Genomic DNA, 23,925 nt, shown 5'->3' with positions numbered 1-23,925 from the left:
ACCACACCGAACATTATCTGTACCTCCTCAACTTCTTCACAGACTGTAACAAAGTTGTAATTTTTATGTTGTGATTGTACTTTCAAAAACACGGTGATATACCGAAAAACTTCAGGGCCAGTAACAATCATGTTCATTTGTTGACTTTATCTTTGCTCTAACAATTCAGCACCAGTCCTCCAGCTCTAGCTATTGAGCTACAAAAAAAAGGAATTAAAATTCAAGTATAAATCATTTTCTGTAAGAACAACTTTAGTCTGCCAAAAACTGTAGCAAAACTGAAATTTTCATGAGCTGTGTTACTGAATTCTTACCCATTACAGGATTACAGGAGGCACAACGTAAAACTTCCAATAAATAGCTGGTTAAAAAAAAAAAGAAAAGAAAGGCTCCTCAAAATTTCAAAGAAACAGATGCTAAGTGAACAGAAACATGTCTCTATTGAGCATAGCCTGAGCATCAATATATTCAAACTCTCCCATAACAACATCTGAGCTTTGACTGAAGTTGTCCATTTGAACTATGTTGATGCTCTCTTCTCAGTTTGGTCCGGTGTGTCGGGGTCAGAGTCAGAGTCCGAAATGTCCTCCTCTTTTTCCTGAGTACTTTTTCCATCCTTGTCCACAGCCACAGCACCTTTCCTCTGAGGCAGGACGGTGAAGAAGGCATCCTTCCAGCTGCCCTTCTCCAGGTACGCCAGGATGATCTCAAACACTAACCCAGGGATCAGAGCACACTTTAAAAACCAAATAGAAGCAGTAGGAGCAAAAGGGTCGAAACAGGTATTGACTAACCTCTACACGCACAACAGCAATAACTAAGAATGGTAGGTTGAACCTTTGCTAAGCACACCACCCTGAGTTACAGCTACTATACCTGTCAAACGTTTTCATTGTTCCCAGCGGGGCACATATTATTAATGACACAATTTGTCTTAACCTCAGGCCAAAGTGGACAAGAGCAGAGCTTCATATTTTTTTAATAGCTGATTGTCAATTTTGCCAATTAAAAAGATGACTGTCATGGGCATATTTTATCAGTTGTAGTTAACTAGCAGAAAAACTGTGAAACTTCATCTCTGGCTGACCTTTTATATCTTCAGCTAACTCATAGGAAAACTAAAACCTGGAAATTGATTTTAAATACATCCGGCAACATACATGAAGACTAACTTGGTGCAGTGTAATGATGTAAACCAGACTAGAGCTAAAACTACAGGGTCCCATGTGAAAAGTTAATATCATGATATGTTTATAATCCACTCAGGCTCTGCTGTATTGCAGGATAAAATTAGTTATACAAAGAGCAAGAACACAATTATTTGTATCTGTTAAACCAAATTATGTGTATCTATTTAACCTACTACATTATCTGTTCAACCAACTAAAGTATGTGTTTAACAAACTACATTATCTGTCCAGTCAACTAATTGTCTGTATCTGTTCAACCAACTCAATTAAACTCAATTACACCATTATAAAATATATACACATATACACCATTATAAAAATATGACTATTTTTTTGTCTCCCTAACATAACCTCATGTAGAGCTTATTTCAGATATATATTTAAAAAGTTACTTCTAACTTATAACACCACAAAATAATGTTTTAACTATAGGTAGTATGCTGCATTTTCAGCTAACATAAAAGAAGCGAAACACAATGCTTTGTCCATACTTTACACTTTGGATGTGTCTTTTTGGTTTCAGAATGGCTAAAAGAAAACATATGGCTTTACAAGGTCTTCATATACAGAGAGAGTATCGTTAATGTAAACGGATAGAAATCTGAAGCTTGAAGACCTGCTGTGCTGTATGGTTTCTCAGCTAAAATCAGACTAAATTGCTCACCAAGTTGCAACTACCACTTATGAGGTAGGTTTAAACTAATAATATCAGTCTCATATTTCGGTCTAACACTAGTTTTTACCGTGGTTGACTGCCAGAACCTTCCGACTGTTCATCTTGACAAAACTGCTCAGAGGAAGCTGAGCATGGTCGATCCCCAGCTCCTTCGCTTTCTCAAAGGTGATCCCCTGCAAACAAAACCCAGACAGAAAACTGACCAAGACAGAAAACGGACCTTGTATTAGCAAACAAGGGTTCAACCAGCAGGGTGCTGCAGCTGTGAAGCCACACAGACCTTATGGTGGTTGTGGTCCACCAGGCCTCCTATCACGTAGGCCTTTTTGGGGTCTAGTTCTTCCAGCACATTGGGAGAGTCCGACGTCAGGTACACCAGCTCCTCCTTCACCACAACCTCACTGTAGTGCTCTGTTTTAATGGTGATGTCCTGCACATGCATAAACACAGTTATGAAACACTGCAGTGGGAGACAGACTGTACTATGATATCAAACACAAGTCAAACTGAGATGGAGAGAACATTTCTACAAAGACATGCAAATATTTGTAATTGCAAGGAACACCACAATCTAAAAAAGTGGTTCTTAAACCTTTACTCCCCCCCTCCACCAACCCATTTTTTTATCATTCATTATACAGCAAGTAGTTCTAACCAAGCTATCTAATTGGTCCACAAATCTCTAATTTTAACGGTAGGTTTATTTTAACAGTGAGAGTGAATATCAGAAAAAAAAATCCAGAAAAATCACATTATATGAAAGTTATAAATTAATTTGCATTTTATTGAGAGAAATAAATATTTGATCCCCTACCATCCAACAAGACTTCTGGTTCCAACAGACCAGTTATATGCCCATGAGACACACAGATTAGTCCTCTTGCTTTAAGAAAGCACTCCTAATCTCAACCCGTTACCCAAATAAAGGACACCCGTCCACAAATTCAAACAGTAAATCAGATTCCAACCTCTCCACCATGGGCAAGACCAAAGAGCTGTCTAAGGACTCCAGAGATAAGATTGTGGACCTGCATACATACGACCAAGGCAACAAAGGAGTGGCTCAAGAAGAAACACATTAAGGTCATGGGGTGGCCTAGCCATACTCCAGACCGTAACCCCAAAGAAAATTTGTGGAGGGAGCTGAAGCTTTGAGTTGCCAAAGTTGCCAAGGTACAGCCTCCCTAACCTTGAGGATTTGGAGAGGATCTGCAAAGAGGAATGGACCAAATACTTATCCCTCCCCAGATGTGTGCAAACCTGGTGACCAGCTACAAGAGACATCTGATCCCTGTGCTTGCCAACGATTTTTACATCATAAGTGTAGATCATAGCGTAGATAAATTCTGCCAGCAGTAAAAGCACTTTTGCTTTGCGCCGCTGGTCCTCACAAGTTTGTTTTATGGTCATATGGCCAGATGGAATTAAAAAAGACTATATCTCTGGTTTTAATGGATCAATTTTGATTTGTTGTCTTCTTAACTGTCCACCTTGAGTCAGACAAGGCTAAATAGGAGTGTTCTCATAAATCGGTTTACATGTGTAGGAGCTCTTCAACATTACACATTCAGCGCATGATGGCAGCATGACTGGTGTATGTTCACTTGTGCGTGACAGAATAACCCAAAAACACACACAGCCTGCTTGAAAGTTCTTCTCCCAAACAAAAGCCAGACTGCAAAGAGATGCTCGGCTGTGAAAACTCAAATGTGTGTCCGTGTCACTCAGCGTCGTGCTTACCTTCCAGTTGACCCATCCTTTGTCCTTTTCATCCATGCTCTGTTTCAGCTGTCCACCCAGGCTCGTCAGATAAAACTGGAAAAGGTGAGAGCAGTGTTGAAACATAACAGAGGATTGCTTCTACCGTTCAGTGCCAGTCACTGCTCACTCACCTGCACTGGATGTGAAGCTCGTCTGTTCTCAGCGTAGCACCGCTGGATCTGTTTGTGGAGCTTGCCAACATCCTGAAGGCACGACAACATGATTGGTCAGAAAAGCCACTACAAACAAGCAAGCAAAACTTTACATATTATATTTCATTCCAGCTGGAAGCACAATGTACTGCACAAAGTGCGAGGTACAAGTTACAGGCACAAAACAAAGTCCTCAACTGACCATGTATACAAATCAATCAATTAAAAATAAAAATAAAAATTCATAAAATAATAATTAAGATAAAGAGCGAAGAGATAAAAGATTTGAAGACATGTGAGCCAGTACTGACACATTTTTTAAATTAAAGTTTAATTAAATAATATTACCAAAAGTGGACCATTAAAAGAGATTAATTATTAAAAATAAAGCTAAAAATAGAATAAAATAAGATAAAAAAAACAATAAAAGATGATAATACACAAGAAAAATCCCCCCAAAATAAGTCCAAATAAAAGATAAACCAATAATACAGTAAAAGTAAAAATGTACCTAAGTTAAAAACAAAATGAAACAAGTAAAATAAAATAAAACAAAATAAAATAACTTATACTTAATATTTAGGGCCCACTTTGATATTACACACATAATGTGCTTTCGAAAATCAAGCTCAAAAGAATATCATACATTACTATAATTTCCTACTTTAATTGAGTTATTTTTTTAACCAACATCAGTCCTAATCATGAATATCAAATATTCATTCATTTTCAGAATATTAACTCTTTGAATGATTGACTGTGACAGTGCACCTGCTGGAAATAGCATATATTTTCAACATATGCTGAATATGATAAAAAGACATAATCAGGTGGAAAATAGTAAAAATGACTAATTCCAAGGCAAAATCCCAGAATGACACCCAAAAATAATACAATGCATGTTTTTATGCTTTGATGGCTGTGGGATCAAAAATGTACGGATTAACGGATTAAACAAAAATACACAATTTCGCCAAAATGTATGCCATGTGCATGAACAGCGAATGTGCGTGTGAAATGCACCAAACAGTCCCTAAAGGTTAAAGTAGTCAAACCAGACCACTGGAATCATTTTTATTTGCATCTATTTATTTTGTTTATTTATTCATTTTAATATGTTTATTGAATGAAAGTTACTTTATTCTCAGATTTCTAGTTTGACTTTTGCACTTTTCACAATGCATTATACTAGGAAAATGTTTTTTTTCTTCATAAATTGATGTTTTTTGTTAACATAATCTACAATATGTAATTTTCTATCACTTTTTGCAAAGGTATTTCTTAGTGTGTTTTTTTAGGGGTTAAAAACTGATACTGTTGTCCTACTCCTAATGTCATCAGGCAACATGTTCCAGTAGCCTGGAGCATAATGACAGTTCATGTCTCAACATACATGTACTGGGTATCCCTCCACTGAGCAGTTTACCTTGATTAGCATGAGGTTATCGAAGCTGCAGTCCACCACCAGCCTCAGTGAGCTGGGCGTCACCTCTCTGCGTGGACGTTTCCGGAAATTCAGAGCCTCTCCTCCCTCCTCCTCCTGGTGATTGTGCCTCTGCAGCCGGCGCTGCTGCTTTCTCTCCTTCCGTCTCTGCCTGCAGCAGAAAGCACACGTCAGATACTGTTCATGTGATCCAGTCATTGTTGGTTTTGCTCAATGCATGAAATTTGTCAAAATCAAATTTGTCATGAAAAGTTTGCTAAAAAAAAAAAATACAGAATATCACTGAACTTATCCTTTCAATTAATTACTGCTGTATGACTCAAATTTAGGCCACAGCTGCACACTCAGCATCCCTGTCATAATTCACAGCGTGACATCAGCAAAACTGATCAGTTGTATCCATTGATAACAGTACAACTATCAGTGTTAACCCTTTGAAACCTGACCAAATTGACTTGATTTCTTTAACAAACAGGGAAAGAAGCAAATTAACAAAAGGCCCTAATATTACAAAAATGAGTAAAAAAAAAAAAAAAAAGCACAATAAAATTATCTGAAAATAAAGTTTAAAAATGACCATAATAGTGCAAAGACATATTTTTATTATTATGTAATGTAGAAATATAGTTTTCTGGTCATATTTGTCCTTGTTTTTCCCTTTACACGCAATTAAGTCATTTTCTTGCCAACTATATTACTATTTGGATTTTTTTGTGAAATTTGCAATTTCTTTTCCCACGTTTACAAAAGAAATTAAACCAATTTACTAAAAGGATTAAAGCAGCGGACTTACTTCCGGAGCTCCCTCTCTTCTTCCCATTTCTGCTGCTTCAGGAGCTTCTTTCTTTGCCTTTTGGACACAGTTTGCTTCTCTGCTGCAGTTTCCCCATCAGCGCTGCCTGTCTTCTCATTGCTCTTACTATCTCCATTCTCCTCTTCCCTCTGGGCTGAAACTTCGCTCTTCACGCTGTCATCAGCCATGTGTGAGCAGCTCAGAGGACTGCTGTCTGTCTGCTGTTTTCTAGCAGCTAGCTGCTGCTGTTAGCTCGTTAGCTGCTGTCAGCAGAGAGCTGACCGGCAGCATTTAGTATCACACTTCTTCACTTTATAATGTCGCTGACAACGAGCCCCTTCTCAGAGTGACTCCGCATCCGGAAATACAACCACTGACAGTCAAACAAACCGAGAAAAATAAACTCTACAACTAAATAAGCTGATCAAACTAGCCACACACTTTCACATGTATGTTATCAGGTTGTGTTGGCGCATATGTGACGTCATTGTAATGCGCCAGATGCGTTCAAATGCTACCGAAGAGTGTTTGTTAGATGTTGAAAGCGAATTTCAAAAGAGCAAATAAAGCCGCTTGTTTTTAAAGTAAAACAACAAAAATAAATTTCCATTCCTAACATTTTTACCCTTACATTTTAATTTCTTTCTTTAGGAGGACAAACTATACGAATTTCAATGGAGACAACGTGAAGTGAAGGCAGCATCAAGTGGAGAAACCTTTTCCTTTTTTTTCTTTTTCAATTTAAACAAAATCTCATGTAAAAACATCATGGCTTTAAGATCTATCTTCAATAGATCAAGTGCATATAGAGCAGATAGAAAAAAAAGATCAATCACAACAAGAGTTTGAAGTATTATAGTATAGTATAGTATAGTATAGTATAGTACAGTACAGTACAGCACAGTATAGTATAGTGTGATATAGTATAGTATAGTGTAGTGTAGTATAGTATAGTATAGTACAGTACAGTACAGTGTGATATAGTATAGTATAGTATAGTATAGTATAGTATAGTATAGTATAGTATAGTATAGTATAGTATAGTATAGTATAGTGTAATGTCGTGTAATATAGCGTGGAATGCATATATATATATATAATTATTACATTATATTATATTTCTGTATTACACAATAGTATCAAGACCACTGGATGACAATTATGGAGGATATTTCTGGCCATAATTCAAATTAAAAGTCCAAATAGAAAATGAAAAGGAATAAGAAATTAAATTAAATTAAATATATGTTCAATTTACCACACTGCTAGGAATTATCAGGCCACTATTAATCCTAAAAAGAAAAAAAGGAAATTGAAAAATCTAATTAAAATGTGAAATGATCATTTGAAAATGTACAGTGACAATAAAATGGAAAGGTTCAAAGTGAAAACTTAAATTGTAAAGATGAAACTGAAAGTAACAATAGAAAATAGTTTAAGAGAGAGAGAGAGAGAGAGAGAGAGAGATTATGTGCCTGTGTGTGTATACAGTTAGAGCCCTGCAACATGATCCTGCATCCATCCACCTCTATACCCTCCTAAGCCAGAGTCTATATGGGCCCCCAGCCAGCAGAGGAGCCTTTAACACTGACTGTTTATTTAGCACACATTCCAGCATCAACAGTGCTAAGCCAGTTTTTCAGCCTTGCAAACATGCCAATAAATTGTCAGTGCTGAATGGGATTACTAGAAGATAAATTGATAAATGTATTTTACTATTATTTTTTGGTCAAATGTTTGAAAGCGTCAAGCCTCAAGAAAGTGTTTATTTCATTTACAGACCAACAAATAACTGTCTCATCCTCATTGATTTAATTAAAGGAATAGTTCCACATATTGGGAAATACACTTTTAAATAAATACGCTTTTAAACACACTTTATTTCCAAAAGTGACATGAAAAGATTGTTATCAATCTTATGTCTGTGCACTACACTGAGATATACGGACAATCAAATGAGTATTTGTTTGTTTTTTCAGCAATTCTTTTCCTTACACAAATCATGACATAGCCTGGCTCATTTTGTGTAAAATAAGTTTTGAAAAAAAAATCTGTGTTACAAAGTGTTACAACAACAAATAAAAATGTATGATTCACACACAGATATGCATTAAAAAACATTAGGGTGAATGTCAAACTGCATTTAATGAACTAAAAGTGAATTATGCCTGTTCAGTAAAAAAACTAGTTAATTACATTTTCACACATTTTACATTAGCGTTCAATAAAACGTCCCTTGCTGTATTCACAGTTTTGAACCGACACTATATATTTACTAAACACATCAAAATGAGAAAGCTAAACAAGCCTCATTTCAGCATTACTTTCTTTTTGGAGAATTTATTGCTTCATTTCTACATTTGAACCTAGCTTTCCCTGCAGCACATTCACCATTTCATTCTTAATAAAAGTCCCCTCGCTCCAAAAGTCAAAAACATCCTCAATTTTTTTTGTCCGTAACTCATCGACTTTCAATTACCTTTATAATATTTTCTGTCTGTCAAAAAAGTTCATAGTTTCAAAGCTGCAGGATGGTCTGGCCTCTCACTCCCATCGTATTTAAGCGTCCTTGTGCAAAACCCAGTGAGGCATCAGAACATCAAGCCTTCCTTGCGACCTGTATAAAAAAGTAGTTACACTTACAGTATTTCATTTCTTAACCTGTAATAAAAAGGCTGCCCTTTAAAATGTGATTTGGCATTTTGACAACATTAAAAGACTCAAAATAAACAAAGTTCATATTCTTCTGAAATATACGAAAGAAGGTATCTGGATTGGTAACATTTTAAAGTTAATGTTACCACACATGTTTTTTTAACAGCTTCTGTCCTGTAGACAACAGGGTCATTCTGAGACGGAAAACATGCAGTGTTTCACTCCTTATATTTCTGCCTGTCTCAAAATAAAAGGTTGCATCACCTAGCCGACTCACTGTGGAAGCATCACAATGAGAATGAGAATCAGAGCTCAATTCCAATTGAAACTGAAATGCTAAAATCAGTGTGGTAACATGGTCACAATTACAATGTTAATATGATAATATTATGCAGGTTTAATATTTACCATGTTCACTCTTTGTGTAGCATGTTAGCAGGCAAACAGTTGCTAATTAGGACTAAACACATAGTACAGCTGAGGCTAATCTTGTTAGTAATGCAGGTATGTGTCAAAATACCAAAAAACAACTTCAGTGTGACCTGATGATGGCTCTAGAGGAAAAAACCTTCTCCCTGTAATGTGAAAATGAGGATCAAATATGAGCTGGGCTGGGAAGGGGGCCTAGGACATGCCCAGTCACCTGATCACACAGCCTCTCAATCCACAGCACCTCCCTGCCTCTTGCACGCACAAAATAAATGGGAACGGTTGGTGAGAAGGCGGAGACAGGGGACTTAGATATACTACCAGGATCAGCCAATGGCAAAATGCAGTTGCATTAGCAGGTTTCAACCTTTAGAGGGCAGTCACTATGCATATTTATAACACAATAAATAGAATTTTAATACTTTGCACTCAATTGTCGAGAGTTCGACCTAGGGGGCCATGATTGTAAAGTTGTGCACCCTGAAAGTAACAGCAACATTTCTCCACATTACACTCTAAAAGATCATTTAAAAAAGGTATGAATTTTTCGAAGTCACTTTTTAATCACATTTAGAGCAATATTTGTGAACTTTGTCAGATTTATTCTTTCATGAGAAATATGTTCAAGATAATGTCACCACTAAATAAAAACATTTAAAATTAAATCCATATGTTAAATGTTTTGCCGTAAGGAGAGAAGCCCACAGCTCGGGAGAGGTGGAGACGGCCTTGCTGTATCAGCTGAATTCAACCAGAGCTAACCGGCTAACCCAGAAAGAGCTGTCACAGCAGGCGACAGTGTTGGGTCAAACCCGGAAAGTTGAGGTTTATGCTGCAACTCAACATATCAGATGTCTATATATCAGTCATCTTATTATTATCATCATCTGAATTATCCTAATAACCATGATCTACATCTCCAGCTGTGTAGAGATGTTCACCGTTTGTATCTTCAGAGGAACTGTACTTAGAGTGCTAATGTATGGAAAAAGCTTGTCAGTGAAAGTGTGTTTGAAAGTGTAAATGTGTGTTCCAGTGTATGGATCAGAAAATGACAGCTTTCCTCTTCTCCAGTCCAGACACATTCTGATCCTTTGGAGTGGCCTCGTCACAGAGAGAACCATATCTGTAACTGATGGAGAGTATGCTGTATATTTACCACCCCGGAACCATATTTCCCAGTATCCCCTCAGAATCTCTCCTTTTCTTGGGACAGACTCTGCTGCCACACCCACAGACCAGTCTGTACCAGTTTTAACACACTCAAGTTCAACATCCCAGGTCTGAATCCCTGAGTTAAACCCCTCGGAGCCCAGGACTGTGGTGTAGTGTTCAAATCTTTCTGGATTTTTCGGAAGCTGTTTCTCTCTCTCAGTCTTTACACATCTCACACTGGTCAGATCTTCAGACACGATGAGTTCTGGATGCGCAGTGTTTGGGTCCAGGATCACAGGAGTGTAGGAGACTATGTCCTTCATCTTGTTCCAGATGTTGAAGGTCAGGTTGCCCAGGTGTTTGGCCACATCTATCAGAGCTCCTGGACCCAGCTGTGGCTCCTCCAGCAGGGGGCGCTGCTGGACTCTGTCCACTGCAGCCTTGTAGTTGTGCAGAAATGAGATGTCTTCAGCTCTCAGTTCCTCCTCGGTGGCTTTCACTGTGTCTGAAAGAGCTGCTGTCTCTCTGTTCAGAGCATCCAGCTTGTCCTTTATCATCTCATTCTTCTGCACTCCTTCCTCCCACAGTGCAGTGATCCTGGCCTCCTCTTCCTCCTCTAGAAACTGGTGAAGCCTCTCAAACTGCTCCTTAATCTGCCTCTCAGTCGTTTGGGCCTGAGTTATTAAGTGTTCTGCTGTTTTTTCCCAGACAACTTTAAATTGATTCAGGTGCTCCAGTTTGTCCTGCAAGGGTTTCAGAGTGCTCCTGAGCCATTCCTTGTAATCTTGCGCAATTTCATCGATGGGTCTGAAGCTGTGGTTTGCATGCACTGTTGAGTCTCGGCAGACGATACACACTGGCTGCATATGGTCCAGACAGAAGAGTTTCAGTTTCTCTGAGTGCAGACTACACAGAGACTCAGACCTCTCAGATCTCTCAGTCTCTTCTAGAAACAGCTTCTGAGTGAATGCTTCACACAGGTTCTTTAATGCCAAGTTACATGGTGGGTCACTCTTTGAAGACCTTCTTTTACAAAGTGGACACTCATTATACGGTTTCTCTGACCACCACTTTAGCAGACAGTCTTTGCAGAAGCTGTGGCTACACGACAGCAAAACAGGATTTTTAAAGATTTCTGTACAGATTGGACAAGAAAAATCCATCTCAGCCTGGTTTGCCTGAGCAGCCATTTCTGAGTGAAACTGAAACCAAACCAGATGGAATCTTCAAATGTCGTCTCTCAAGAGTCGTCTCTTCTCCGAAACTCTGTCAGCAACCAGTGGAAGCATTGCGGTAGTTGAAGATGTATTCCAGCATTCTCAGTAACCCTATGAACTTCTTAATGCTTCTCTCTCAGTGGATGTCAAAGGTTTTGTATCCTGTTATCTGTCTGTGTGTGTGTGTGTGTCTCCGTCCTCAGTGAACAAACCTAGTTTCTTGGTTTATAGCTTGATAGTCAGGTTGTACCGCCTCCCAGGATGTGTTCCATGAAGGCACATTCTGATGTGGGTGTGTTGCCACTGGTTCAATGTGCAATAGTTAAGATATAAACCAGCAAATCCAGTTTAACAGCTTGTCGAACAACAAAATAGTGCATGGTGGTTTGGACTCTGACTGAACAACTGTTGTCAAGGCAGTCCTAATTTTTTCATCTTTCTGTCAGATTTCAGAAACCAAGCCTCAAGCATCAAATTAAAAACAGAGGTATTATAAAATAAAACAGCTACATGAGAATAGTGCTAGATCTACAACCCCAGTTTAAAAAAAAATTGGGTGTTCGTTTTGTAAAACATAAATATAAGCAGAATGATTGATTTACAAATTTATTTATTCTTTCCTATTCACTTGTCAAAAGTATAAAGACAGGATATTTGATGTCCAAACTAATAAACTTTAATGGAGTTTTTAGTGTAAATATTCACTCATTTTGAATTTGACACCTGTCAAATGTTTCAAAAAAAGTTAGGATGGGGGCAATAGAGGACTGGAAAAGTTGTGGAATTCTCTAAAAACACTAATGACAGTAACAACTTGTAAGCAATGACAGTGTCCTTTGAAAGGGACATCCTCGAAAGACTTGGTTGTTCTCGAGCAAGGACAACTTGAGGTTCACCACTTTGGGAACAGTTTCAGAACATTTCACAATGCACACTTGCAATACATGTAGGATTTAAACAAATTCAATCCATAATATCATGAAAACATGCATACAATCTGAAGAAATCTCTGTAAAGGGCAAAGCTGAAAATTAATACTGAATGCCTTTGACCTTTGATCCTTCATGTGGCATTGCATTTAAAACCAACTTGACTGTATGAAGGATATTACTACATGGGCTCAGAAAAATTTTGGAAAACCATTGTCAGTGAATACATTCATTGCTGTATCTACAAAGTTCAGACTCTACCATGCACTATAGGTAGACTTACATGTGTATAGATTTCTTAACTAAGTAGAAAATTTCAGTGGAAAATCTGATTAATATCTTAATAATTATGAATAATTACGAATGAACCACTGCTCTTATCTTTGTATAGCATGGAATGAAATACGGCATGTGTAAAGGTCAGTGGAAGACTAATAAAAGTAAAGTTTTACTTACGCTGCATGTGCCTGTGGCTCACAATGTAGGTAGCTCGTGCATTAACAACAATCAACAAGTGAAAAACATTAGAGAAGTCTGCAAAAGGGTTTCATGTTTATTACATTTTCACACATTTTACATTCACGTTTGATGAAACATCCCTTGCGATATTCATGACACAATTTTGAACCGACACTGTACATTTGCTAAACACATCAAAATGACAAAGCTAAACAGAGCCTCATATCAGCATTACTTTCAACTTTGGAGAAGATATTTCAGCCCTTCATTTCCACATCTAAACCCAGCTTTCCCTGCTGCACGTTCACCATTTCATTCCAAATAAAAGTCCCATTGTTCCAAAGCCAAAAACGTCCTCATTTTTTCTCTCTGTGACATATCAACTTTCATTTACCTTCACAATATTTTCTCTGTCAAGAAAGTTCAAAGTTTCAAAGCATTAGGATGGTCTGGCTTTAAAAATAGTATTTACACATACACATTTCATTTCTCTAATTTGACTTTCTTTTGTAAATGTACATAATCCTAACAGTGTTTACAAGTTGATAGACTGTAATCGGGTCAGTCATGGACCAACATTTAAAACCAAAACAGTGACTGTGGTATAACATCTAAATTTAACCATTTCAGCAGCTCAGGAGGCAGCAAACTCCCAATTTCAAAGTTAAACACCAATACCACCTTAAGAATTCACATGGCTTATTCATTAGAATATAAAACAATAGCTTTCAACATGAACACCTCTAAGTAAGACATTTTGCATTCACTGTGCTCTTTTTATAAATGGGGTGGCATTCTTTTATAGACAAAACAATCAAGTGTTGGCCTGGATTTTCGAGTGTCGTCGTGTAAACAGTAGCGGAACAAGAAGTTGATTCAAAATGAAAGGATGGACTGGCCAGCAGATCCACAGTCTGAACCATTTTAAGTACAAAACAAGAGGTCAGCATCAAAGTAACCACTTAGAAACAGTGATGCACATAGAAAAACATGATAGATGGGGCAAAAAGTACATCAGTCTGCAGATCACTCAGTAGAGGTATCCTTGAGGTCCCTCTCTGCCTGCTCAGTGCCTACTAGACAGCATTATGTGGCTAAACTGCTCTGCTTGGAAAACTATAACCTTATTCTTTCTATTTCATTCAGCATATTGATGAAGTATTTTTTTCCAGGTACATAAAAACACATGGTAGCAAATGTTGATCTTCATGCATTTTAAAGCAACAATAGCGACACTGCATAAAATCCAACACACAGGTGACCGTAAAAAAATGTTAAGCTGCACAGATATTATGCTAAATACAGTCAGCGTAAAAATGATTATGCAATAATGTGTTGTAAAATGACATAGATTACAAAACCACAAAAAAACGACAATCTGACAATTGCCAGAGTTAAACGCTGTTTTGTCAGACCCATCGGCGTGTAATGTTGACACCAAGGAAATTAGATTGAATTATTATCAAATTAAGTGAATCTTAATACAACTAAGTGTTTAAAACAAGAAATACACATCTCGTACACGTTAGAAAAGGTGGAACAGGATGTCAGTGAGCCCTTTATAGAAGAGCCCCAGATCCATCCTCTCCAGCCAATGTAATAAAACAAATGTAGCAGAATGAAGAAACCCAGAGTAGCCCAGCATCCACTCAGAGCTCAGCCCTGTGGGGAACCAAGAAAACAAAAAAAGACAGTAAGTTTCTATGGACAGAGTAACAACTGAAATCCAAACTCATTTTAGCACCAAAGTTTCTACATGTGAAATGTCACATTAGGGTCACATTGACCCACCAGGAAACCTTGTGTGCTAAGACAACTTATCTGAGGTGTCTGTGGTCACATCACAGTATACATGATATATATCCAATATATATACTCTGTAGAGACCTCTAATCAAACAGCCTAACAGCACTATTGTTATATATTTTTTTCATACTCATATAGCGCTTTTCAGAAGGCAGTGTGGTAAAGCCAGCTCCAAGATGAAAAGGTAATGCTGCCGAGTTTTCGTTGTTAATCTTGTATCAAAGTTTTTAGCAACTTGCAGACAACACCAGAGCTACACTATTTGAACTACTGAAAGAATTGGAGATGTGAGCAGCCCTTAACAGTATAGTACAGAATAATAATGAGAAGGGCAATAAGGCAGGGTTTGCTTCACTGTGTCTTTATTTACATGTATTAACGTGCCTGTTTGGAAAAGGCTGATTGCTTGGCCTCCAGTATTGCTGTTTGCAGCTTTCTCAAGAAGGGCTCATCCAAACAATTTCATACTGGTCACTGTGCTTTCTTGGGTCCACAACAATACAGCTACTATAATAAAGCTGCGCCCATTAGCAATGCTAGAGTATACCCATCCTTTGCTAATAGCTAGCAATTTGAGACCAGGCTTCCAAAAGTTACACTGCGGATGACATGTTTGAGTTTGCTACAGTGTTACATCTCTGGTCTCTCTTTCTCCATCTGTTCTTGAATGTACTGCAGACGGTGATGAAGAGAAAGCTTGCACAGGACTCATCTCTAGAGAAAGCTCATATGAGAAGGATTCTCACAGGTTCCTTAAATCCAAGTTACATGATCAAGACAGAGTCAAGTCTCAAGATAAAACTCACGAGTCCCAAGTCCTAAACTTTAGTTTTAAGTCCTACAGTTTTTCTAATGTGCTCCTCACAAAATGTAATGCCATTTCAACAATAAATTAGTAATACGTCAATTTTCCAAAAATGCTGTTTGTTAAAATAACTGGGACTGAATTTAATCACAAAAAAAGTTCTGAAATTGCACTGTCAAAGCACAATCAACCAGTACCACAACAGAATGAAGTTAGCATGTTTCTGTCGTTTCTTGTTGTATGAAACGCATCTCATACTGGAAAAAGGTTGTAACTTTCTCTTCAAAAAATGCCTTACCTTGCTTTGGGGGACGGTATTAAATATTGGGCTAGCTAGAAAAAAATGCCCAGAGAAATGTACATAAAATTATCATAATTATATATTTGGAATTATTTTAATAGAATTATTATGATTTTAAAGCTGTTTTTCAGGTAAATTCCCTTCTTTCTTTGCTTTTTATCCTTCTTTTGTTTAGCTAATTTTCAAGTTATTTTCTTGTACGTTTTTCTAATTTCTTATCAATTTCTGGCTCATTTTTTTAAAAAGTTGCTCAATTCCTTCTTACCTTGTTTATTTTATTGAGAAATCATGCCAGTTTACCCAGATTTAAAAGGGTTAACACAGCTGAGCTCTGCGGTATGTGGGTCTCATTCTCAGATAAGAAGGGGAACTCCAAATGTCCCGCTGCTATGTTGCATGTTGTGTTTATGTAATTGCTGATCAGGGGGCATGTGAACCTGGCTTCTCACTCTCTCTGTCTTTAAATGCCTGTTCCTATAAAAAGCCGGCTGACCCCGCTGCGACTCTGACCTGCCAGGCAGACTCTTGATGTCCGGCAGCAGCTGTTATGTGTACACATAACAAACGCCTGACCTTTCACTCCTGCACACGCTATGTCCACCGTACATATTCAGACACCTAGCTAATAAAGAATCTTTTGCCGATATAATCCTCCGTATCTGGGCAGCGATATCAGAATTCACAGTGCATGAGAGCCAGCACCTGCTGAGGTGCTCATTTGCAAACTTTACAATCACATGGTATCTATTCCTCTTGCGTGCATGATGAATCCTAAGACATGACTGCTTGCATGCTTAATGCCCTTATCCACCTGGCATGACACTAGAAAATTCAGAAATAGACTGAGTTGTTTTAAAGGGTAGAGTTAAATTACCACATGGAGAGTGTGCCACTATTTTACTATGTGCTTAGAGGCTTCTTTGGGGTTAGATGAGGACTCCTATGGAGACACAATGTGGTCAAAATAAATAAGACACTGTAAAATGAGTGATCATATAAAAAAAAAAAAAATTCAGAGATAAGATGAACTAAATCACAATGACACTGAAAAATAATACATTTTTAAATACTATTTTCATCTTTTTTTCCTAGTGATGGAGTTAATTTTTTAAATTAGCACTTTTAATTTGTATCGTTTGCAATGTATTTTAAAACCTTTTAAAACCTTAATGTAAGGATGAAAATTAGTCCCAACTGCTCTGTAGACCTGACACATATATATATATATATACATAATACATACACACACAAAATTAAAAAATACACACACACATATATATATATATATATATGTGTGTGTGTGTGTGTATTTTTTAAAATTTTGTGTGTATGTATGTATGTATGTATGTATATATATATATATATATATATATATATAATGTATTTATCACATTTTCTTTTTCTAAAGATTTTCCTGAGTCTGTTTTTTTGGATAATGCCACTTTTTGTTTTTTGAGTCACAAAGTCTTTAAGTGTCCATCAAGACAAGCAGGGAGGAGCTTAACGGTTATCGTGACATAAATGTATCCTAATAAAATAGACTCCAAAAGAAAAAAGTACTCTCATCATCCTCCCAGTGTGCACATCAGACTCTCTTGAAATTAAATTCCATTTTGAACCTTAAAGGAGCATCAATATTAGTTTCTCTTTCTTTAATTGTTTTATTTGAATTTGTGTGTTCCTTTTTCAACTGTCTTTTTAGTCATGTGTCATTTTTCAGCAAAGCACGTTCTATTGCAAATTTATTTTTTTCATGCACTCGTTAATTCTGAGATTTGGGGCTATTAACGCCAGATTAACTATTGACACCAGATTATGGAGCAGCTTCTCTCCTCAGGCTGTGAGACTCCTCAACCCCTCCTTCAACAACAACAGTTGTAGCAGGATTTAGGGACAAATGTAATTTAATTTTTTCTTAAACTACGTTTTTTTTCTTTTAATGACAAATAAATCTTGTACCTTGTATTTTTGCTTCCATAACATATCTTATTTCAGAAAAGTGGGCAAAAACTTCCAAAGTACACATTCCTTTTTCTTTTTCTTTTTCTGGAAATGTATTCAAAAAGTGCATATTTAACTAGACATAGCCTCATTTGCCTGTTTAAACATAAAATTTCAGAAAACTTGTAATACAAAAAAATATTTTCTTAATATAAGATATAACCTTGGGAAGTTTCATGGTGAATCTATCAATAAAACTGTTTACAGATGAGGAATTTTACAATAATTATCAGTACAGGTCAAATCTCCACCTCAGTAGAAAACTTACATATTGAACTCTCCTGTTTTATTCATATCTATATTCAAAAAGCTTTCGCAGAGAGGTTTGTTCATATAGCTTTTATAGTCGGATTTATATTTTTATTCCTAAAGTCATGGTAAAAATGATGTTTTATGCCTGTCAACAGTATTCTTGGATTTAGTAATAAAATAGATATTCAAAATTACCACTGTAAAAATCTTTGACCAACACTGTTTTTCAGAGAAAAATACATAAGTATAACAACTACTACTTTTGAAATCAGGACTATTCATAGTATTTTTGTTTTAAAAATGGAGTATTACTAGTTTTACTTAACCTTTGAAACCTGGATAATCATCAGTTTTCATGTGCAAGGTTCAGGCCCCCATCACAGACTTTCTGATCATTTGAAATTTGTGCAAATTGGTTTGATTTCTTTCTAAAACATTGGGGAAAAGGCAATGACCAAATTGGCAAAAAATCCCAAAAGTTGCAATAAAAGAATTAAAAGGATACGAGATGATTACCTCACAATTAGTTTTCACAAAAAATGCCCAAAGAACTTTATTTATGATTAGAATAATTTTATATTTACAATTATGTTACAGAAAAAATATATGTTATATAAATTAATACAGCGATTTTTTTCAGCACTTCTTTTGCGGGGGCGGGTTGTACCTCTTTTCATATTTTCAGGTAATTACCTTTTTCATATGTTCATGAAATTTCTTTTTTTTTTCTTTGGGCCATAGCTTGTTAAGTTGATGTTGCCATCTCCCTGTGTTTTCAGAAGAAATCAAACCATTTTACTCAGGCTTCAAATGGTTAAATAACAGAAATTTTTACTTTTTCTACAGGTGATTCCTCATAGTAGCAGGTGGTGAGAATGTTTTTTGACAGTTGTTTCCACGGTTTAGAATGATCTTTCAATCTCAAGCAATAGTGTATTAGAATTAGAAGAAAGAGTAGTACTGTTGTAACACTTTTACACTTGTACTGTCTCCATCTTTGGAACATGTGCAGATATTTGATAACTTCTGCATCATACTTTGATACGTGGAGACAAAAAAAAACCCAAGAGTGTCGCTATTAGAATAAAAGCGAATTTCGTCTGTTTCCTTTGATTATATTCTTAGAAAAGTCCATCTATGCTTTTAAAAGACCTAAAAGTGTCTCATACATCATCGAAATGCACTTTTTAAAAGTTCCAATAACAAACAATAAAGTTTTTCTATACACACATGACACAATGCATCATTCCGATTCACTCAGTTTGTACACAGACGAGATTAACAGTCAGAAGTACTCACCTGTCCGGGTAAGCTGCCCTTCATCTGTGCTCCACCACAAAGCTCATGGTGGTCCCATCAAATGAGGGCGGAGCGATGATCCGGGGCCCCTGCTGGGAGGTGATGCTGATGACCGGCTGCTTGATGCCAGAGAAGCCCTGCAGCGGCCTGTTTGCAGCGACCTGCGGTTGAGCGCCGGAGGCCGCCTGCGGAGACTTTCCAGTGGCCATGTAGAAGGGACTCTCCATGTACATGCTCTCCGCCTGCTGCGACAAGGCTTTCTCTCTGCTCTCCGCCTCCGCCTGCACTGACATCTGCGACTGCACCAGCGTCCGGGCCGGGATCACGGACGGTGTCGGCATGAAGCCTGGGTAGATCATGTAGGTGTGTCCATATGCTCCTGGACTGAGAGCCAAAGGTGAGATCGGCATGGGCACCGGGGTCACAGGAGGTTGCGGCATGGGCACGTCCACGTACTGGCCTGTTTCGGGGTCAAAGAGGCGCTTGGTGGCTGGCTGCATGGGAGTGTCCACCAGGTAGTAGTTTCCAGTGGTGGGATCCAGCAGCATCTTCCTCTGGGTGGCCTGGAAGGGGTCCAGGGTGGGAGCAGGGGTGATTGCCGGCGAGAAGCAGTACACCTGAGGCTGATTGGCGGTCATGCCCAATGGCAATGAGTGGTAAATGGTGGCAGAAGGGATCTCTGGTGAGCGGGTTTCCATTACAATACTGGAGCGTTTTGGAGACTGGTTGTGGTCTTCCAAGCTTCTGGCGCTGGACGACAAGTGTGCAGAAGGGGCGGTTGGTTGTGTTGGGGTGTTAAATGTGTACACAGATTTTTTCTCGGCAGATGAGGCTTGTTTGTTGCTGCTGGCATGAGACTTTACCGGAATGGTTAGGTAGTTCTCATTGTCAGCTGAGGCGCTCAGGTGCTCATGCGTGGCCCTTTCTACCTCCTTTAATTCAGCTCCTTCATTTCCACTTAGCTTCGCCTGGCTGATTTTTAAGGACACGGGCAGTTTGGGGGACTTTGGGACAAAGTTCTTGGTGCTGAAAGGTGGCTGTGAGGTGACATTTGGTTGGGGCATCTTTGCCGTTGTGGTGGCCTTCAGGTTGGAGCTGAGGCAGGACATGTTTTTGCTCCCTGTGGTACTGGTGGTTGACATTGACCGAGTAACCAGCCTGTCATCATGGCTGCCAGCAGTCTGTAAGCCCACAGTGGGCTCTCTGTCCTCTCGCCTCAGTAGGTTGTCAGTGCCAGGGGACGCCACTACTGCTGGTGGCGTCTTGTCATTGTTGGGATAGGAGTCTCTTCTGCCTGTCTTGTCCAGGTTGGACCCTCTCACTCTGTCCTCCTCAGGTCCTCCGTGCTCCTCGCTGGCTATCAGTGAAAGCACATGGCTGTCTGTCAGGAGCTGCGGCTCATCCCTCCTTTTCCATTCATTCCTTTCAAACGTGTACAGCTGCTCCATGGTTTTCACAGCCGCCTGCAGTTTCTCCAGCGCCCCTTGGTTCGTCATCTTCGACTCTGCTTTCTTATCTGTGATTTCTAATATTTTCTCCTGCTTTTTCGAAGCTGCTCTGCTTTCAGATCTCAACCCAATGTCTCCATCTGAGTTATTTGAGTTGGGTGCTCTCCCTGCTGCCTTTTGCACTGGAGCACTTTTAGCGCCCTCTGGAGACGATCTGTCCACTTCAAACGATTCCCTTTTAGTTAACTCAGTGAGATTCCCAGCTTGCTTTCCGTTACTGTTTGTATTCACAGACTGACATTTGATCACTATAGGTGACACAGAATGAGGATTTCTATGGGACATTTGCTTCTTTTGCTCTGAGTGGCTGTCAGCGGATAAAAAGTTGGATTTATTTTCGTTGTTATCCAGAGAAACAAAGTGATAGGAACTTTTCACCAATTTACGCACGTCTCTTACTTGGTGTATGGGCGTCTGCAGCTTTCCTTTATTATCTCTGATATCTCTAACCATGAAATGCGGCACTTTGTCTGACGACTCACCCTTCAGAGCTGCAGCCAGCGCCTGGCATTTGAAGTCATCTGTTCGGACGGCTGCGTTACAGCCTATATTAGGAGCGCGCAGCTTGGAGACGCCAAAAGGCTCCGTCTTATTGTCTCTCGCGTTCCTTAAATTGATTTTAATTTCCGGAGATTTGGATGTAGCCACGCTCCTGGAGTCTGCAATGTATAAGGTGTCAGAGCGCAGTTGAATCCCTCCTCCGTCGCCATGTGCAGAATAATTGCTCTTCTGCAGCTGCTCTCCGGCTTCGCCGTCACTGGGCAGCAGTTGGATACTTGGCACAAACAAATGTGACATTTTAGTGGGTTTGCCGCTGCCCGCTGACTGCTGATCCCCCTCTCCCTCTTTGTCGTTAGCTGAAGGCGACTTCTCTGGAGTTTTATCGTTTTTATGATCCTTTTGAAACTCTAGCTCCTCGTCCTTCCAGCATCTGAACGCGCTATTTTGGCTCCGAAGCAGTGTGCTTTTAGACGCTTCCAATGCGCCTTTTTTAGTATCGATTCCAGCTTCAATCGCAGGTTCCAAATTAGTTCCTGGTGCGGGAGCGGCTGCGTCTTGTCTCCGTAAATCGCTCTTGCTATCACATGAGCCGCTGTCCACGATGTCCCCTAATTCATCCACGCACATTATAACGAAGTCAGAGCTGCTCTCAGAAAACTTGGAGCTCTGTCTCTGCACCTGCTTGATGCCCTTCTCCCTGTGGCTGTCGCTGTCCTGGTGCGCGGCGCACAGGGAAGGCGGCTCACTTATCTCCCCTCTTTCCATCTTGCGCTCCTGCTCGAACTGCATCTTCTTCGAAATGACATTTTTGATGAGGCTCGAGGCGAATATGGCTTTCTTGTGTGTGTCTTCCATGGTTTTGCAGGGCAGCTTGCTGGCCCCACTCCTCTGGGCGCCTGGCAAACTGTCGGTAACCTCATCTGTGGAACGTGATCCTGCCGCGTTTTGTGCAAAGTTAGTGTGCCTTTCTCCCCCAGACATTCCTGATTTGACATTGCAACGAAAATTCAGTGTCTCTGTGAGTCGGATCACACCGCTGTGGCCCTGACTGAATTTCCCCATCAGCTCTATTTGCTGTGCGCTGTGGGGGGTGCCGTTCAGAGTGAAGATCTTGCTGGTGGGCGGTTTGATGCTTGCCAGTGCAATTCCTTTATAACCTCTATTGTCTATATTTTTGGCAAATGAGTTTTGGTGTGAGACGACACTTTGGTCCAGTCCCTGGGACACATTCATGTTGCCATATTTCAGGTCGACAAACGTGGACCACCTGTTGATCCCCTTTCCATGCTCTGACGCAGAGGACTCACTGGAGGTGCTGAAATTAATTGCATCAAAATAAGGATAAGCCAAACTCTTGAATGCTTTGGCTGTCAGGTTGCGCACCTCCTTGTCAGCGTCGTCCAGGTCGCTGACAGCGCTGGACGCACCGCTGGAATACTCGGTGACCTCTTTTCCCCTCAATTTGTGGCCAAAGTGTAAGCGTCCGGGCGCAGCTATGAAACACTTCGCCCTGTCACACAACGTCTCTGCCTTCCCATCAACTCCCCTAAACACATAGCGGCTCATGTCCCCGGAGCGCCTGGCATGATAAAGGATATTCCCCTGTTCTTGGATGCTGCCAGGGTCATTTATAGCTCGAGAAGTGGTTCTGATTGACAGGTGGATCTGTCCCCCACTGTTGCCACTGCGCTGCTGCTGCTGCTGTTGCTGCTGGGGCTTTGACACACTCTCATCTGAGCTGGTGAACTTGGCCGCATCGCACAGATCACTTTCAAGCAGAGTGCTGACTGCTGCTGCGCCCTGCGCGCGAGGCTCGCGGCCGCCGCCCCCCCTCTGCCCCACCGCTCCATCAGCGTCAAAAGACGCGTAATCGACAAATGAATAAACCCTGTTGTCATCCTCAATGTCCCAGCTGGTGGAGGAGCCCACCCCAAGGTCGTAGTCCTCCCCGTGATCCGACAGCTCCGAGATCTGGATCTCGTGCGTGGTAATGTAATGGGACTCGTCCTCCGTTACGCACGGGATGCAGTCGTCGGAAAGCACCAAACTAACATCATCATCATCATCCTCATAATTATCCGACTCACTTCTCCCGCTCAGATAATTATCACTGCAGTGTAATTCATCTTCTCTTGGTGCGTTTTCTTCTTTGGACACCTCGGCGCGCGTCATGGCGCGCTCGCTTTTGTCTCCCGCTTTGGGGCAATCCTCTGATTTTGCGTTAAGATCTGATGAGGAGGGATCAGAGGGACCCTCCTTGACAACCTCTGTACATTTCACATCTCTTGGCTCCTCTTTCTTCTCAGCTTCCATGTTGCTTTTAATCGCCGGCTCATGGTTTGGTTCCGTTGGGCGCAGATTTCCGGCGCCGCTGTTGCTAATGAGGACAGACATTTGGTTTCTTTCACCAAAGGGACAGCCTTTCTCCGGGTTTACTCCGCTCGTGCTCACATCAACTATCCCCAAATCAACGTAATTGCTTTCGTCTTGCTTCCCCGGGGCATCCTCCTCTCCGCGCGCCGGTTTACGGAGCAGATCTTTGACCCCCCGGAGAGGCGCCGGTGTCTCCACACAGCTTTGCCCTGTCTTCAT

General features: G+C 39.9%; 3 protein-coding genes across 3 annotated transcripts; all 3 read right to left on the bottom strand.

Annotated features, from left to right (window-relative positions):
- Window positions 1-106: 106 nt before the first annotated feature.
- Window positions 107-6,477, bottom strand: trmt10a (tRNA methyltransferase 10A). The gene is made up of 7 exons (XM_042512377.1): window positions 6,017-6,477; window positions 5,206-5,374; window positions 3,759-3,830; window positions 3,607-3,681; window positions 2,147-2,296; window positions 1,934-2,039; window positions 107-714 (listed from the first exon to the last, which is right to left on the bottom strand). Exons 1-7 carry the CDS (start codon window positions 6,202-6,204, stop codon window positions 521-523), a joined length of 954 nt encoding a protein of 317 aa, XP_042368311.1. The 5' UTR covers window positions 6,205-6,477; the 3' UTR covers window positions 107-520.
- Window positions 6,478-9,067: 2,590 nt separating this feature from the next.
- Window positions 9,068-11,639, bottom strand: LOC121962034 (nuclear factor 7, ovary-like). The gene has a single exon (XM_042512216.1). It carries the CDS (start codon window positions 11,443-11,445, stop codon window positions 10,012-10,014), a length of 1,434 nt encoding a protein of 477 aa, XP_042368150.1. The 5' UTR covers window positions 11,446-11,639; the 3' UTR covers window positions 9,068-10,011.
- A 2,647-nt stretch (window positions 11,640-14,286) lies between these two features.
- c23h4orf54 (chromosome 23 C4orf54 homolog) lies at window positions 14,287-23,925 on the bottom strand. The gene is made up of 2 exons (XM_042512563.1): window positions 19,325-23,925; window positions 14,287-14,522 (listed from the first exon to the last, which is right to left on the bottom strand). The coding sequence occupies exon 1, from the start codon at window positions 23,923-23,925 to the stop codon at window positions 19,345-19,347; it is 4,581 nt and encodes a 1,526-aa protein (XP_042368497.1). The 3' UTR covers window positions 14,287-14,522; window positions 19,325-19,344.

This window comes from Plectropomus leopardus, chromosome 23 (assembly GCF_008729295.1).
Source record: "Plectropomus leopardus isolate mb chromosome 23, YSFRI_Pleo_2.0, whole genome shotgun sequence".
In the NCBI taxonomy this organism is placed as follows: Eukaryota; Metazoa; Chordata; class Actinopteri; order Perciformes; family Serranidae; genus Plectropomus; species Plectropomus leopardus.
Note: the sequence above shows the minus strand (reverse complement) of the source record. Positions and strands in the feature narration are given on the sequence as shown.